Source organism: Panicum virgatum, chromosome 3N (assembly GCF_016808335.1).
Source record: "Panicum virgatum strain AP13 chromosome 3N, P.virgatum_v5, whole genome shotgun sequence".
Lineage (NCBI taxonomy): Eukaryota > Viridiplantae > Streptophyta > Magnoliopsida > Poales > Poaceae > Panicum > Panicum virgatum.
This window is the reverse complement of record NC_053147.1, coordinates 26,852,251-26,869,190: the sequence shown is the minus strand read 5'-3', so window position 1 is coordinate 26,869,190 and position 16,940 is coordinate 26,852,251. Positions and strand designations below refer to the sequence as shown.

The window sequence follows — 16,940 nt, the reverse complement described above, 5'->3', positions numbered from 1 at the left end:
GTGATGTTGAGTTTTATATCTAGGTTTTGCAAATTGGGATGGAAGATGGGCTATTAAAAAGCCATGTCTGTTGGTGTTATCGGGCCGGCATCGTGCCAGCTCATTAGTTGTGTCGTGCCCGTGTGCTAGTGCCGCGGGCCGGACCTGCGTCCCAGGCACTATATAGATCGTGCCTCGTGCCGGCACTGGCACTATGGTGTCGTGCCCGTGCCGTGCTAATATCGTGCTTGTTCGGATCGTGCCCGAGCTGGCCCATTGGGTCCGGCCCATTTGGCCAACTATAGTGGCGAGGATGTCAAAAATTAATTTGTCTTTTTTTTCAAAAAACCGATTTGTTTTCTTAGGCTTTGTTTAACAAATCATTTTTTTCGAACAAATATTCTTTTCATCCGCCATGTCACCCTTCTAAAAACCTTTATCTTCCGCTCCATGCCTCCATGGGGCAAATACTCTCCAGTCTTTTCTCCCCAAAAGTCCCATACGCCTTCTCAGGCCGCGACCACCCAACCAAAGCGCAGGCAGTGTCTGGCTCACTCTACTATCAGCAGTAACTTCGTGCCCACACCGCCTCCTCGCCAATCCGCACCTAAATCCGGCGTGCCGGGCGCGAGCAAGGAAGGAATCCCCGTTGCGGGGAAGGAATCGCCGCCGCCGGTGGGTAGCTCCTCGGGCTGGGGTTGCAGGAGGCCGCGACCGGGCTGTTTCTGGCTCGTGCCCGGATCTTGGGGAGAGGGACGCGCGGCGCCTCGCCGCGACGGATCCGATGCTTAGTCGACCGGGTCGTGATCAGCGGTTCCATTCCAGGTATGCAAGTTTGCTTCTGGCCATCCGCTCCTGTTTGGTTCTTGTTCTTGGGTGTGTTTTGGAGTGGGGGAAACGGTGTTGTTCGTGGTTTCTTGGCCGGGCTTTCAGGGCAGATTCGTGCGGGAGATGTCGCGTCTAGAGGTTGGCGTGTTTAGACTTCGGTATCAACGAGGAATTCTACAATGCCATTGGATTCGTTTGTAACTAAGAAACCCGGGGCGCGGCGTTGCCGCGCGCCATCTTTCTGCAAACCGGTGGTGATTCTGGGTGGGGTTAGCGACTTTTCATTTGTCATTACATATAGACTTTCTGAGAGTACTTTGGTAGGATACATCGAGCTCTGCTATTTTGTAAAGGAAAGAAGTGGAAGAAAGAAATGTAGTTCTCTTCCAGTGATATTTTCAGAAAGTGTGGTCTCTACTACCCTGAAATTACATTTTCTTCTTAACTACATGATCTGAGCTGCAAGATGTTGTAAATGTAGCATTCCAGTGCCACAAAATTTGGTTGCTGAAATGCAGATAAGTTCTGTTTTTCACAATTTTAGTCTGTACTTGGCGCTTTTCAGCGGACCATTAGTCAGCATTGTCAAGAAAATTATATTAGTAGATATAATGATCTATGTGCCACTGTGGTTAACAAAAGGTGGCTTAAGGCAATCATAAAGAAAAGGTGTTATGATTCGTAGCAATTTTTAATGAGGAAAAGAAAATGCAAGATCATGGGTGAGGTACCTGTAATGGATAGTATAATCAGAGAAATTTCCCAATGGAAATAAAGTCAAGCACTATAGTGAAGAAGCAATATACCTCAGTAATATCAGAAACTCCTAGTCCTTGAGTAAAATATCCAGCGAAGTAAAGAGAATGAGTGAATTGATGGTAGTCAGAGATTGTTTCATTTTTATATAAACATAAACATTTAATAAGCAGAAATTCTTGTATTGTTCTCACTGCTCGAGATTTAGTAACTCTGGAACTTTGAATTGAGCGAAATGAAAATACAAAAAAAACATAGGCATATCATAGGCATTCTCATCTTCGCCATCCCAGTTCCACGACCTCCATGTTAACGGTAAGCAGTACAAAGCCATTAATCTATACAATTCCTTACAGGAAAGAATCAAGATCAATTGAGGAACAATAGCTTACTCTGAGAATCTCATCTCATGTGATTGCTTTTCCAGTTGTTAGCCCAAAAGAACACAGATAGCCAATGGGCAATGGGTGCTTGTATTTAGTAGAGTTTTCATATATTCAGTATTAGGTGTGCTATGCGTGATTGATTTTCTTTTCTATCTTGTCAAAGTACAATTACGAAAAAAATGGAGAATGGATTGAACCCACAGCGAAGTTCTTACTCTGAGTGATACTTCTTGCCAACTCCAGTTTTGAGAAAACTAACCTACTCAGGGAAGAAAAAGAAAATGCAGATTTTACTATTAGGCGGCATCCCAGATGTTGAGATGCCTTGATATTTAATGTGAGAACAAGCAGCTGCTCATCAAACAAGGCTTAGATGCTTAGTACTTGTAGATTAAACTTTGCACTTTAGAGCTGATTACTATTGTTTTAAAAGCAAAGAAATCTATTGTCATACCTGATTACCCACAAGGGCTCCAATTTTTTTGCTATTTTGTACATTTTTCCTCATTGTCGTCCTTTCCCCACCTTGCAGTGTTGCTGTACCATGCTTGTGCTAGTTACTAGTTAGTACTGTTGATTTTACTGGTTTAACACTTTAACTGCTTGGCATATGTAGTAGTGTAGTACTATGCAGGTGAAATGTTGATATCTGAAGGGTAGGTATGGCGAGACTGATCCTAATGGTCCCATGAGCAGGGTTAAAAATCCCGACCGGACCGGTAACCGGTCAAACTGGTCCGGACCGGTTCCGGTTCCGGCCGGTTTCAAACCGGCCCAAATTCAAAATTCAAATTTGAATTCCAAAAAATGAAAAATTCCCAAAAAATTCTTCAAGTTGCGACGAATCTAATGGTGTCAAATTTTTTCAAATATTCGTTCATTTAATATACTTTGCGAGCATTTGAAGTTAAACAAAAAAAAGCGTGCATACAAAAGTATACAAATACAATGTAAAAGTAGTACAAAAGAGGGTTGGAGGGTTCATTGAGGCTAAAACATGTTATACAAACATTCATTTAGTATACTTTGCGGGCATTTGAATTTAAACCAAAAAAGAAAAAAAATTGAATTTGGCCGGTTACCACCAACTGACCGGTAACCGGTCAAACCGGACTGGTAAACCAGTCGGCTAGCCGATAGGAACCGGTTGAATATGAGTTTTTGGTTTGGATTTTGAATTTGGCCGGTTTTTTTCCGGTAACCGGTCAAACCAGTCCGGTTTACCGCTACCGGTGGGCGACGGTTTTGTCCCACCGGTCGGTAAAAAAAACCCTGCCCATGAGTGGTTGGAAATTTGGAATTCATCATGAGCTCCCGACCCTATCATGTATTAGTTTGCTATGATGGGAAATCATTGATTCCTAAATAGTGTACTGGGGAAGCTTATATCATTGTCAGTGCGTCCTGTCAGCATTTATGAATTCTGTTGGTCCTGTTGAAACTCGGAATAGCTATGCAAATTCCATTTTTCCTTGCGAAACACTGCACAAGTTGGTTATAGATTGCATTAAGAGATTTTTCAGTGGGGCTAGCTCCAATTGTTTGATCAAGTATTGCCTGAACGTGCTGAACACTTTGTCAAGTATTATTCTTCTATGTTGTCAAAATGAAACCTCAATTGTGTCTCTATGTATCAATATGTCTTGTTTAATTTTGCAGGGTTTACAAGTAAAGTTTTCCCAACAGTTATGAATTAGCTACACAATATAAGATGGCAACTGAGGTCAATCAAAACTTTTTTGCATGGTCACAGGAGGAAACTTCTGTGCAGGATATTTCGCAGGTAAACTCTCTTTCATCGTTTTTTTTCCAAGCACTATGCCCAGCCAATGAAATTTACCTGAAGTGATATAAATTGCTAGAGCTTCGATGGCAACTACATGTGTCTGTCTGAGGAACCTTAGTTTTTTTGTCAGCATAAAAATTGATTCAAGGCAATGATTAATATCTTACGGTGAACCTGTGTGCCAGTGTAACTTGCTAAAACTTCCAGAATCCTTGGTAACTACCATTACCTTGTCTGTGTTGGTGTACCTGGCTAGTGGTGTTAACCCCGAAAAGTTCCTTAGAAGCTAACATCCTTTCTTTTATTGTATTTTTTCTAGGTTAATTATATCGCCTGTTGATATTCTCACACTTCTTTATTACTGGTACTATTTCTTCCTTTAGGGAACATCGCAAGTGTTTGGTCATGGTTCCATATCTTTTGGAAGATTTGACTTGGAATCATTAGAATGGGAGAAGTGGTCTGTATTTGCCAATGACAGGCGTCATGAAGAGTTTGGAAAGTTCAATGGATTGGTTGCTAAGAAGAAGGCATACTTTGAAGAATACTTTAAGAGGATTAGGGAGCTCAAGGCTTTACAGCAGCAAAACCAGCAAACTGAACTTCATCTGGAGTACGGTGGTCATAGCAGCAATTCTAGTCAAACAGGAGAACATGGACCAGCTGCACACCATGGAGCTCCTACTGAATCTGGAACATTTGTTGATGATTCCATGGAGCAGGCAACAACTGCAAACACATTTGAGCATGGAATTGAATGCAATGGTTATCATGAGAATGGGAGCTTAGTTAATGAAATTTCGGCGCCAGCTCATTCTTCACCAGTTGGTGGCTTGCAGCAAATTGGCAAACAAATGAGAGATGTTAGTGGTGAAATGGATATGTTGAAGCAACATTCTAATTCCAGCCAAAATGATCCTGGAATGGCTCATGAGATTATAATAAGTCCTTCAAAAATAGTTCCAAAGACTATCAAGATCACTCCTAGTAATGTTTCTGATCACACAATTGTTACTAAGGTATCCGCACATTGGCTTTGGACATGTTTTCATCTTGTTCATTGTTGCAATCCTATATGTGCCTTGTTTTCTAACAAGTAGACTATTGTGTTAGGACCCGGTATAATGTCCAGCTTCTTAGCATGCAAGCATGCAAGGCATTAAAACATGCCTATTTTTTATTTATTTGTGAAACTATAGAACTAGAATGCATAAGTTAGATCCTCTCTATTTGAATACCTTGTTGCATGGAGATGGCAAGATGATTTCTTCAATTTCCTGCTATCTTTAGCCATACAGATATTTTTTTGTGTTTATTATGAAGCTATAAGCTATTTTTGATTAATTTCAGGGACCTGGTTCAGGTAAACCCAGTGTGATAAACCAGATGGCAAAGTCAGAAAATATTCAGTCATTGCGAAGACCAAGAGAAGCAACCAACAATTTGGTTGGCACCACAGCAAGAAGTGTCATTACAGGTTTAAGAAGACCTTCCTCGGCAGCATCACAACGGCCCTCAACCAGAGAACGGCGACCTGTCACCAGAGATGCTTCAAGGAAACCTGCTGAAGTACCCACCCCATGCCACCCTTCTATTTCTGAAAGACGCCCTGCCACCAGAGAGTCAGCAATAAAGCATGCCAGCAATGCTACCCCATGTCGACCTTCTACCATGGACAGGCGCAATATGACCAAAGAATCAGCACTAAAGCAATGCAACATTGCTACTTCACATCGACCTTCTACTGCTGACAGGCGCTCTATGACCAAAGAGTCAGTACCAAAGCTATCCAACATTGCTACTCATCGACCTTCTACTGCTGACAGATGCCCTATGACCAAAGAATCAGCACCAAAGCTATCCAACATTGCCACTCCATGTCGACCTTCTACTGCTGACAGGCGCCCTGTCATCAAAGAGTCAACACCAAAGCTATCCAACATTTCTACACCACATCGACCTTCTACTGCTGATAGGCGCACTATCACCAAAGAGTCATATCCAAAGCATTTCAACATTGCTAGCCCATGTAGACCTTCTACTGGCGAAAGGCGCACTAGCACAAGAGATATGACCACAAAACATGCTGGTATTGCACCCTCATGTCTGCTACCTGCTGTCAAACAACATCGTATCACTAGAGAGGGTGCACAGAAGAAGCATGCTGATGTTGTCACTCTGTGCCATCCTTCTACTGCAGAGAGGCGCCCCATTGTTAGCGATGTTGCACCAAAGCATGTCATTGTAGCTCCACCATGCAGGCCTTCTACTACCGAGAGGTGCCCCATTGCTAGAGATGTTGCACTGAAGCATGGTTCACCTCACAGGCCTTCTACCGCTGAGAGGCGCCCCATTTCTAGAGATATTGAACCAAAGCATGCTCTGCCTCACAGGCTTTCTACTGCTGAGAAACGTCCTTGTACCAATGAGATTGCAAGGAAGCAAACTGATGTTGCCATCTCATGTTGCCCTTTGACTCCAGATAGATGCCTCACCAAAAAAAGTGACAATTCCACCCCACGACGCCCTTCTACTGGAGAAAGGCGCCCTATAACCAATATCACTACAATGAATCCGGATCCAAAAACACCTATCGGGTCAAGAACAATGCCTAACTATTCAAAGGGTGCTATGGTCACAGAAGTATGTTCCTATCCATTCTCTCATCATATTGCATAAATATATTAATTCTATTCTAAAAGACAGAAAGAGCTTAACATAGAGAATTTAATGGACAACAGACTTTCTCATTGTGAATTCTTGTTTCCTTTATGCTTCTCATGCAGGGTACTCCCAAAAAGGCAATAACTACCAGTGTTGCTAAAAGTAGCGTGCTGGAAAACATAAGGTTGTTGTTGCAAACTTTTTTTTCTGGGTTGCTTGACTAGATAAATCTTGAGATTTAACTGCAAAGTTTTTGTATTTTTTTGACAGCTATGTGAAAGAAAGGGTGGAATTTCAAGTGGATGGGAAGCAAAAGTCAAGGTGCTAGTTCTATCAGGGGGCTTTTTTTAGAACAATTGTATTAAGGACCTGGAGTGCTTTGGTTTTCAAAATGGGATTAATTCTATGTCTTTAAGCATTGCTCTCATTTTTCAGCCCTTTTAACCTGCCTCCAAGGAAAATGCTGACTTCCAATGTTAGAGATGACCGGGGTCTGGAAAATTTGAGAAAGCCAAACAAGGAGGTGAGAAGCTTCTTTTCCTTTTGTGCTGTTGGTTCAACATATACAATATACACGTGAGCCTGCAGTGTTCAAATTAACAATAAAATTGTCTGTATCCTGAATGCTTCTATATTTCACATAAACTACTTTTTTTAAAAAAAAGCTACTGTTAAACCTTAGTATAACAGTATAGCATTACTGTAAGCCCTAGAGCAAAAAAGGCTGAACCATTGCCAATACATTATGCAAAGAGCAGGCTCATTCTGAAAACTGATGTGCACCTAATTCTGGGATATGCAATTGTCGCTTCCAGCTTGCTCTCGAGTTTTTGACCTTTCATTCATGGGATTTCATGCTGTATCAGCCATGGTTCTGAAAACTGCCAACCTGAACCTGTCTGGTTCTGCATTCTTGCGGCCTTGCCTTTTCATCCCAAACACTGCAATACTTCCCTAAATATAATCAACATCTAATGAAATATGTAGAATTTTGCATTGAAATAGAGGCCATTGCCTGACGAGAACTGGGGTCCAAAACTGGTAGCTTTTAGCTCAAGAGTGGGTGAATACCTGTAATTGGTGAATGAAACTACTTCAGGGGTGTGCTAATTTATGAAGAATATCTTTTTGTAGGGTTTGTGTGAGGGAGTCCGGGCTCAAGCGTATAAATCAAATAACGTGGCTCCACTGACTAGAAGTTTAAAGACAAGGGCTCCTGCGGTACAAGCTTTTATCCTTTTCATTACATAACAATCATTCATGATCGTACGCACAACTTTTGAAGCCTATAACTTTGAAACTATAAATCTATTGTTGATTTTTGCTCACGTGACCTTACAGCCTCCACCACCTCCTCCACCACGTCGACCATCTTGCACTGAGAGGAGGCCGTCGAATGCCAACAATTCCCCTGCTGGTGGAAGGAAGCCAAAGTAAGAGCATCAGATACTGTCTGCAGCAAAACTATGTTTCACTTCTTGCGTGCATTTGTATGTATTCCAACTTACACCATCTCTTTGGTCTAATGCAGGGCCTCAACTCCACACTGGCACTAACACAGTATCTAGGATGATCCTGCAACATAACTCTGAAGCGAAAATGAAGCACTGACGTTACCTAGAAGCTACAACCAATGAACCAAGCTAGCAATGCTGATGTTATCTTTCGTTTTTTACAAGCACTCGTCACCTGTGTTAGAATAACCGTAGTAGTGTATGTAGCTAATCAGTCCGCTAATGTCTAATGGCTTCGAAGTTGTACCATCCCGGATTTAACTAGGGCATTGTATATACCTGGAATAATTGGAGCTTTAGCTGAAGAATATCGACCCGGAAATTATCCCCAGGATTTGCAGGTAACATGTTCTTGAATCTTAACGGATGTCCATACGGACTCCGGATCTACCAATTGATAGTTTACTGTCTGCATGCCTGCGAGTACTCGGTAGGTTTCTTTGTTGATTGCAAGCCATGTAACCATCGGTTGATTTGATCCCGTTTGAAGTTGAAACCGATGAAAGCTCTGGGGTTTTCCTGATGCTGGTGAAACCGTGAAAGTTGTTTTCCATGCAAAAGTTTCGCGATTGGTATGGCGTGATCGCATCGGCTTCCTAACAGACTTTTAATTCTTGTACGGGCAAAAGTTTCGCGATTGGTATGGCGTGATCGCATCGGCTTCCTAACAGACTTTTAATTCTTGTACGGATCATGACCGTTCACTGGCCCATTCCCTTTCCACCAACGGTTGTGATCATTCAGGGTCTGTTTAGATCGCTTGGGATTTTGGGAGGGAATTTTTCAACATTTGAAGTATTAAATGTACACTAATCACAAAATTAATTATAAATCTCGTCTGTAAACTACAAGATGAATCTAATGCGCTTAATTAATTTATCATTAGCACATGCTTATTGTAATAATTTAGTGTCTTATCACGACCTAATTAGGCACATTAGACTCGTCTCGCGATTTACATATCATTTGTGTAATACGATTTATTTTTCAACTACGTTTAGTACACACTTAGGGATGAAAGCGGTCGGGAACGGTCGGGAAAACCCTTAACCGTTCCCGTAACTGTATTTTTTGGTTAGGAACGGAAACGGGAACGGAAAAATCGGACGGGAAAACGAAATCGGTATTACGGGATATCGGGAACGGAATCAATCGGTCGGGAGCATGCCGGTTACGATCGGGAATCGATAACTCAAAACGGGAAAATACATACAACCACTTCAAACATTTAACTCGATAAAATAATTACAACTATGCATAAATAACATGGAAATAAGACTCGTATAACTAAGAAACACAGGTAAAGTGAATCACGAATTCACAATTCACGTTGTAACACATACAAACAACAATTCACGTTTACAACACAGGTAACACAGCCGACTACGACAAATACGGGAATTCCCGCGGGAATTTTCCCGGCTGAAAACGGGAACCGTGAAAACGGTCGGGAAAACACCCCAACTGTTCTCGTTCCCGCCCGTTTTCCCGTTTTGTTTTCCCATTTTTCTATTTTTTCCGCGAAAACAGTTTACGGTCGGTTTAGACGGTAAATGGAGCCGGTCGGGACGGGATTTTCCGTCCCATTTTCAACCCTAAGTACACTATGCAGACGATTTAAAAAAATTTTGGATCCCTAACCGCCCTGGCGAATCACCGACCGCAGCCGCAGAGTCCTCCGCACAGAAAAAAAGACTTTTCGGCACTCGCCCGGTCGCCGGTCGCCGGTCGCCGGTCGTTCCCCAGACACCCCCACTAGGCCACTGTACCAAAAGACGCGGCCCGCGAGGTAGCGCGTAGCACCCCGCCGCCCCCGCGTCCCCGCGCCCCGGGGGGCGTCGGGCGACCACGCTTCCCGTCCACGCGCCGCCCACGCTTTCCTTTTTCTCCAAGCCACGGAAACCTTCTCGAACCCTCGCTGTTCCCCATCCTGCCCCTCCTCCATCTCCCCTAGCTCTCACGCATCTCGGGGGCAGTTCCGTACTTCCGTGCCCCCGCCGTGCCCTCCCCCGCTCGACGCCTCCACGCCTGGGGTATAGAACAACCGGGTCCCTGCGATTTCGGCGCAAGTCCAAAGGGGCAAACCAGAAGTTGCAGTTCGCCTCCTCCTCCTCTTCTCCGTCGGCTCAGATCTCTCTGCGTGCGCGCGGCTGCGATGGCGTCTTTCTCGGAGGCTCCCCCCGGTAACCCCAAGGCGGGCGAGAAGATCTTCAAGACCAAGTGCGCGCAGTGCCACACCGTCGAGAAGGGCGCCGGCCACAAGCAAGGTGAGCGTCGCCCCGCGCCACTCAGCCGTCTAGGATCCGGATAGCCCGCTCCATCCCCCTCCCCTACGATTATGCGTGCGTTTGGGCCGTGGATTGGTGGATCAGATCTGAGCTCGGGCAGTAGATTCCTTCGATTGTGCTCCGCCCCTTGTGCGGCGCTTAGATCTGATCGATTGGTGCGAGGCTGTTGATAGGAACTTGGGTTTGATCGTTAGCTCGTCTTGTTTTAGCATCAGTTACCTGCGGGCTATGCTGCTTATTCTCTCCGCTTGATTTATGGTTGGATTAGGGGCGGCCATGCCTTTTTCCGGACTCGCGCTGCCTTGAATGGTCAGGATTAGGTGGTATGACTGTTTAGGTCGCTGCGCGTTACATGTGCACGCTATTAAGTTGATCTCCTATCTACTACTTAATGGTGTCTGTTGAGATTGCTGTTGTATGTTGTACCATTCAATGTCCTCAATTGCTGGGTCACCCCTTTTTTTTGGCAGCTTATCTGTTAGGAATTTGTACTCGTGCAACTTGCTAATAATGTGCAACTGGAACTGATATATAGAAACGGGAGAAGCTACTGGTGCTATTAGTTTTCGTCAGTTTTTCGTCAGCTTTGTGCCTGTCACAGCACTGGCTGGTGACCATTTGTGCATGCTTGACAGTGTTGTTTGTTCTTACTGACTTTGGTTACAGGATATCAAGTGTCATAAGTGGTAATATGATGAACCATATTTTGCAAATTGCAGGTCCAAACTTGAATGGTCTCTTTGGGAGGCAGTCCGGTACCACTGCTGGATACTCCTACTCTGCAGGAAACAAGAACAAGGCTGTGGTCTGGGAGGAGAACACTTTGTATGAGTACCTGCTTAACCCTAAGAAGGTATTGTTACTTCTCTACTTAGTTATTTGAGATGCTTCTGCTAGTCTTTTTAGTGTTTGTTTTTTGGCATGGAAGGGGAAGGAGATGGAAAGGATGTTCTACTGTAGTATTTTTTGTGAAAATTCCCCCCCTCAATCTTGTGTCTGTTCTATTGCCATTGAGATTACTTGTATCCTGCTGTACCAACACCAGGAAGTATGTTGCCTTGAAAAAACATGTAGAGTACCTAGACAGTTATTTCGGGCAGAACATTGATGTTCTGATGCTACCTTAACTTGATAGTCCTGTGAATCGTCATCAAATTGCTTTGTGAGTTGTGAAGATGGATAGTGCCAAATAACTTTAGGGGGCAAAGGTAAAACTTGCAAACTGCAGGATTTCATTAATTATAGGCCAGCAGTCATGAACAGATGCTTGAATGGTAGTTCATTATAACCAGGCCAAGCATGCTGATTGTTGTTCAACTGATAATACACTCAAAGATAACTGTACATTGCATTCTTACTAATTTAGCAATAACTACTAAATCTGTTTGATCTGGTGTTTTTAAATTAAGCTTTCTAAACTGCCACCATATGGAATGCTTTGCTAATAGTTATCTTAGTCCGTTATGGACCGGCATGCAGTTGCTTCAGGTCCTATCATTATATGCTAGTAACTTCGATGAACTTCCCACTCATGTTTTAATTGTTTCTTCTTTGACTAGTAGTACATTGCATTATTTGCCATTTTCTCTTGCCTCTACTTGTATGCAATTCTGTTGAATAGATCAAAAGCATGTATGAGTACCCTAAGACTTGTAGTGTGGCATGCCATGGATGGGTGCCCTAGGTGCCTTAAGAGTGTCTCCCACTTCATCCTAGTTGTATTTATTTGGCATAATTTGTTTAATCGTGGTTTCTGTTTCTCAAACCTTGCCAATACTGATAATCTGAACTGCTCGTCTCATTCATATTCAGTACATTCCTGGAACCAAGATGGTCTTCCCTGGGCTGAAGAAACCGCAGGAGCGTGCTGATCTCATTGCATACCTGAAGGAAGCCACTGCATAGAAAAATGGCATGCTGAACCATGAAGCAATTCGTTTTACAGTTTAATAAAGAGGTTTAGACAATTCGGGTCACTCTGGTTGAACAGGGTGCAATCCACGAGACAATTATTGAGCATTTTGGTTCTTATGTTTGTTTCGAATGTCTAGGTGTTTAGCTGAACAAAAAACAGTCAACTTTGACTGCTGCTTGTTTCAACTGCTGGAGAAATCCCAGCGCCCTATTTTTGACCACCGGGTGGTGGAACTGGAAATCTGGAATGCACCCATTTTGAAGGATCTGAGATGTGTAAAGATGTCAATTGTTATCCTTCTGCCCGTGTTTCAAGTCATGCTAATTCATCACTCCCATGACATGCTGTATATTCCGTTCTTTTGCTTAGTACTATATTACGTTGTTGTTTGGTTTCCTATCTCTCTGTTCGGCAGACATCCGTGCCTTCTGTGCACGATAGATTTCCTGCCTTCTGTATCCAGCTACTCGGCGGACAAGGGCCGTTTATATATATTTTAGAGCCAACTTAATATTATAGCCGGTTGCTGGCTGATCTTGGCCAATGTGCAAAGACTAGGCAGGTTGGCGCGCTTTGCGCGCCTGTATCAAAATGTTTGATCTAAAATAATAATAGAAATATATTATCATGTGCTACAGTTAAAACAATATCATATTAATGTATTTTAACAACATGTTGATGTATCGTGTGCTACAGTTAAAGTAATATCGTGTTGATATATTTTAACAATGTGTTGATGTATTGGATGAAGTCTGAAAGTTACAGGATATAGGTATAGTAGTTTAAAGTCCGAGAGCACGCTAAATGTATGGATATATATATTTTTAATAATTTTGTTTTATGTTAGTAGGTACGGTTGGTGGAGTGATTTACATTTATTATTGATTTTGGTAGGGTTAAAGATAAGTTTAGTAATTTTATTTGATAGAAAAAATGATAAGATTAGAAATGAATGGATGACTCAATTATATTTTGCGAGTTCACGAAGTGAAAACAAAATCCAATAAATAATAGAGGATAAATATAGTATATAAATTTTTTTATTATTTTTGTGTATAAAAAATAACTAAACATTTAAACATGTGGGTCCCACATGGTTTAGTTTTATATTATAAATTATTTTTAATTATTTTTTAATTATGAACAGTACCTGGACCCACATAAACAGTAGCTTTTATTATTTTCTATTATGAACAGTATCCCGGAACCACATGAACAGTGCTCCCGGGCCCGCATGAACAGTACCTCCGGCCCCACGTGGGGCCACGGCTCACGAGGGCGCCCCGAATCCTGGCGCTTTAGTATAGGTTATTGATACCTTAAGAGGTGTATTGCTAGAGAAAAAAAGGTTACCTATGTATAAATTTCCTAGCACACACTAACCACATCATATATAAAATGTATAAATGGTGTATGTGTGGTCAGAGGAGAGAGGTGAGTGGATGAGAGAATGTTTTATATTGCTAATATCAGGTGCTAGAATAAGAGAAACAGTTTTATATTTCTAATACCAGGTGCTAGAATAAGCAACAGGTGCAAAATGGTGCTAGACTGGCACCTTCTCTCCAATGTATTGGACATCCTTTATTTTTCTTCTCTTTTGCACCGGCTTAGAGCACACATTGGAGCTTTTCTAAGGATTTTACAGCCTACTCCCCCCGTCCCAAAATACTAGTCATCATGGAATTCAAAATTTGTCTTAAAAAATAAATCACCCTATCCTATTTAGAAAGTGTACGTGCATACAAGAATCAATTAGTGTCAAATATAAATAATATATATGAGCAAATATGGTCATTTTACCCTTATTAATTTGTCTTAGAATTATAAGATGACTTGTTTTATGGGATAGAGGGAGTATCTCTTAGTTCACTTGTACAGTAGTTAACTCTACATCAGCATTAATACATGATTCATTTGTCCCTCTTATAAAATTTATATTGAAACCAACTGTAAGTTTATAGTCCGTTTCTCTTTTCTCCACGTTAGCTCCCACGGTGTGTTGGTGGAGTGCGTGAACACTTGCGCGATGGTCGAATGACTACACATCTACTGCAATCTGGTCAACCAATGGTGGCTCGATCTGGTCATGATACACACATACCACCAACCAAACAAAACTTTCTTGTATACGTTCAGCCAGGCCAGCGGGAGTATACGTTCAGCCAGGCCAGCGGGAGCATGGTTACTACTCCCTCCTTCCTCGTTTATAAGGCACACACGCATATCAAGATTCAAACATTTATATCTTTGACCAATAATTTAACTATTAATTTTTAATTTTTATAATGTAAATTTTATATGATTGGATTCGTGATCAAATATAGTTTACAATGATTATAAATTTATAATCATAAGTGATATAATATATAACAAATAAATGATCAAAGTATCGTTTGGAAGACCGTGTCATGTTCTACCGTGCCTTATAAACGAGGGAGGAGGGAGTAGAAACAACCAGGCTCGTCCGAGAAGGAAACCAATCAGACCCGAAAGAGTTGTGGCAGAGAGCCAGAGAGCTACTACCGAACACCCACTAGACCTATCATTCTGTGGATATGGGTGGATATGGGAGATTATTGAACTTACCTCGCTCGAGTGGTGAACTGAGTGAAGAAGTGGGGAGTGAAGGCCGCAACAACCAAGGGCAACCACAAAGAGTTAAAGAGAACGGAACAATGATGGGTTGTCAGCAGAGAGGGAGTAAATCTAATATTAAATTATACTCTCTGTCTCACAAAGAATGTCCATTTAGAAAATTTCGGACATATTATTAGTAGTAAGAAATGATCTTATTATAATTAATTATAGCAGTTTTAATTGAAAATTATGCTGTTTTTTCGAAGATCCTTAATAAATTCAAATGCATTGGAAACATAAAAAATAACATCTACTTAAAAATTTGATTAGCTCCATACCTTTCTCTACATAATAGTTTCTTGATACTTGACATTACTTTAATTAGATGAACCTCATTATAGTCTACAATTATAGTCTACAATCTAAATGAACACTCTTCATGGGAATTTGAATACTAAGCGAACACTCTTCGTGTGGGACGGGAGGAGTAAGTTGCTAGAATTGTGAAGTACTTATCTTTTTTTTTTGCGGAAAACTACGTACCCATTTGGAATACAAAGCACTCTAGATATTTCACGACAACTTAGATGGACAAGTAAAAGATACATGTACCTTAGTTACAATATAGAGACTTGTGTTGCCTGGTTATTTCAATGACATTCACATAAAATAAGAAACCCACCTCACTAATTCTCCAATTAGCCAAACTATTCCTGCCAACTCTCAGAACTAAATGAATAATTGACCAAATATGGCTAGAATGACTTACATTTGATGATAAATGAAGTGTCATCGTTTTCTGCATGCTAAATCTGCTAAGGTTTGTGCTAAAAAAAATCTGCTAAGGTTTTATTGATAATGTGATATTTCGTTTTTTCATTGCTTTTCCATGTAGAGTTTTCTACGAAGTTTCATGAATCACGGTATCGGACTGTGGTACACTTAGCGCTGTTTTCGAGTTGTTTGGTAGGTGTTGTTTTAACATTGCATATACTATTTTGGAGCATGCTAAATCAGGTGTTCTTTAGTCCTTATTTAGATCCCAAAATTTTACATTAAAAAACATCATATCGAATGTTTGGACACATGCATAGAGTACTAAATAAAATTTATTTGTAAAATTTTTTGCACGAATGAGTTGTAAATCGCGAGATGAATCTAATGAGCCTACTTAATCCATGATTTGCAACAATGATGCTACAACAACCATCCACTAATTATGAATTAATTAAACTCATTAGATTAGTCTCGCGATTTACAACACATCCATACAAAAAGTTTTATAAATAGACTTTATATAGTGCTATGAAATAGTAAAATTCTCTTTCAAAAATTTATGCCAAAAAGATCTAAACACACCCAAAATCATGTGGGCTCTGGCCGTGCAGGTTCCAATCCTGCCACCACGTCATTTTTTATACTTCTATTTTATCTTCCATTACATTTCTCTTTCTCTTTTGTGCATCGCTTTTATGTTTCTACTTTTTTTTTCTTCCATTCCATTTCTCCTCTGTGCCTGGAATCTTTATATTCAACGGGTATTACTATTATCAAAATAACATTTATGAGGATCAGTATAAGATATTGAAACTATAGCATGTGCTTTAACCGGTGATAAGAGTGTTCTTTTTAGAAGGGGTGATGTTTGTAGAAGGGGTGATAAGTGTGTATCTGCTTTAATTATCCGTATCATACTATTTTGGCTCTTAACAAATCTATTCTAAGATCTACTGGTTACACTGCCGAAAACACGTATTTGCCGTGTGTCCCGTTGTTTTTCATATGCTTTCGATCGGGCACACGGCAAAGAAACTCTTGGTCGTGTGCACACACGGCAAAAATATAACACACGGCAAAGTCATGCTTTGTCGTGTGCTTTTTTTTTTGGCACACGACAAAGACATGTTTTGTCTTGTGTTTTATTTAGGCACAAGACAAAGTAAAAAAAAATTCTTCTCTCTTCGAAACTTTTCTACTCTTCACATACAACATATGATACTCCATGTTAAAATTTGGTATGTTTTTGTGTTTGTTTGCTATATTTAACAAATTAATTGCATTTCAAGCAATTTTTTGAATTAAATCAAATTTGAACCGCAAGTGATTCAAATAATAGCATAAAATAAGTGAAAAAGATATTCATGTTATTTAACATAATTTGTGGTCTTACCCATCAAATGAAAAGAAAATTTGAACATCTTGTCCAGAAAACACGACCATGAATGTGTGTTCGAATGATTTTAA

General features: G+C 41.0%; 2 protein-coding genes across 2 annotated transcripts; both read left to right on the top strand.

Annotated features, from left to right (window-relative positions):
- The first annotated feature begins 455 nt into the window (after positions 1–455).
- Positions 456–8,303, top strand: LOC120665430 (mediator of DNA damage checkpoint protein 1-like). The gene is made up of 10 exons (XM_039944999.1): positions 456–804; positions 3,609–3,732; positions 4,119–4,754; positions 5,086–6,378; positions 6,522–6,583; positions 6,670–6,720; positions 6,835–6,922; positions 7,534–7,620; positions 7,741–7,832; positions 7,931–8,303. Exons 2-10 carry the CDS (start codon positions 3,661–3,663, stop codon positions 7,953–7,955), a joined length of 2,406 nt encoding a protein of 801 aa, XP_039800933.1. The 5' UTR covers positions 456–804; positions 3,609–3,660; the 3' UTR covers positions 7,956–8,303.
- Positions 8,304–9,823: 1,520 nt separating this feature from the next.
- LOC120665429 (cytochrome c) lies at positions 9,824–12,412 on the top strand. Its single transcript, XM_039944998.1, has 3 exons — positions 9,824–10,180; positions 10,921–11,054; positions 12,014–12,412. Exons 1-3 carry the CDS (start codon positions 10,069–10,071, stop codon positions 12,104–12,106), a joined length of 339 nt encoding a protein of 112 aa, XP_039800932.1. The 5' UTR covers positions 9,824–10,068; the 3' UTR covers positions 12,107–12,412.
- Positions 12,413–16,940: the final 4,528 nt, after the last annotated feature.

Excerpts from the sequence above, each read along its gene's own strand:
- LOC120665429 (XM_039944998.1), top strand. The coding sequence starts at position 10,069 with ATGGCGTCTTTCTCGGAGGCTCCCCCCGGTAACCCCAAGGCGGGCGAG. Across the intron at positions 10,181-10,920 it reads GGGCGCCGGCCACAAGCAAG|GTCCAAACTTGAATGGTCTC; the intron begins GTGAGCGTCGCC and ends TGCAAATTGCAG. Across the intron at positions 11,055-12,013 it reads ACCTGCTTAACCCTAAGAAG|TACATTCCTGGAACCAAGAT; the intron begins GTATTGTTACTT and ends ATTCATATTCAG.
- LOC120665430 (XM_039944999.1), top strand. The coding sequence starts at position 3,661 with ATGGCAACTGAGGTCAATCAAAACTTTTTTGCATGGTCACAGGAGGAA. Across the intron at positions 3,733-4,118 it reads CTGTGCAGGATATTTCGCAG|GGAACATCGCAAGTGTTTGG; the intron begins GTAAACTCTCTT and ends TTCTTCCTTTAG. Across the intron at positions 7,621-7,740 it reads TAAAGACAAGGGCTCCTGCG|CCTCCACCACCTCCTCCACC; the intron begins GTACAAGCTTTT and ends GTGACCTTACAG.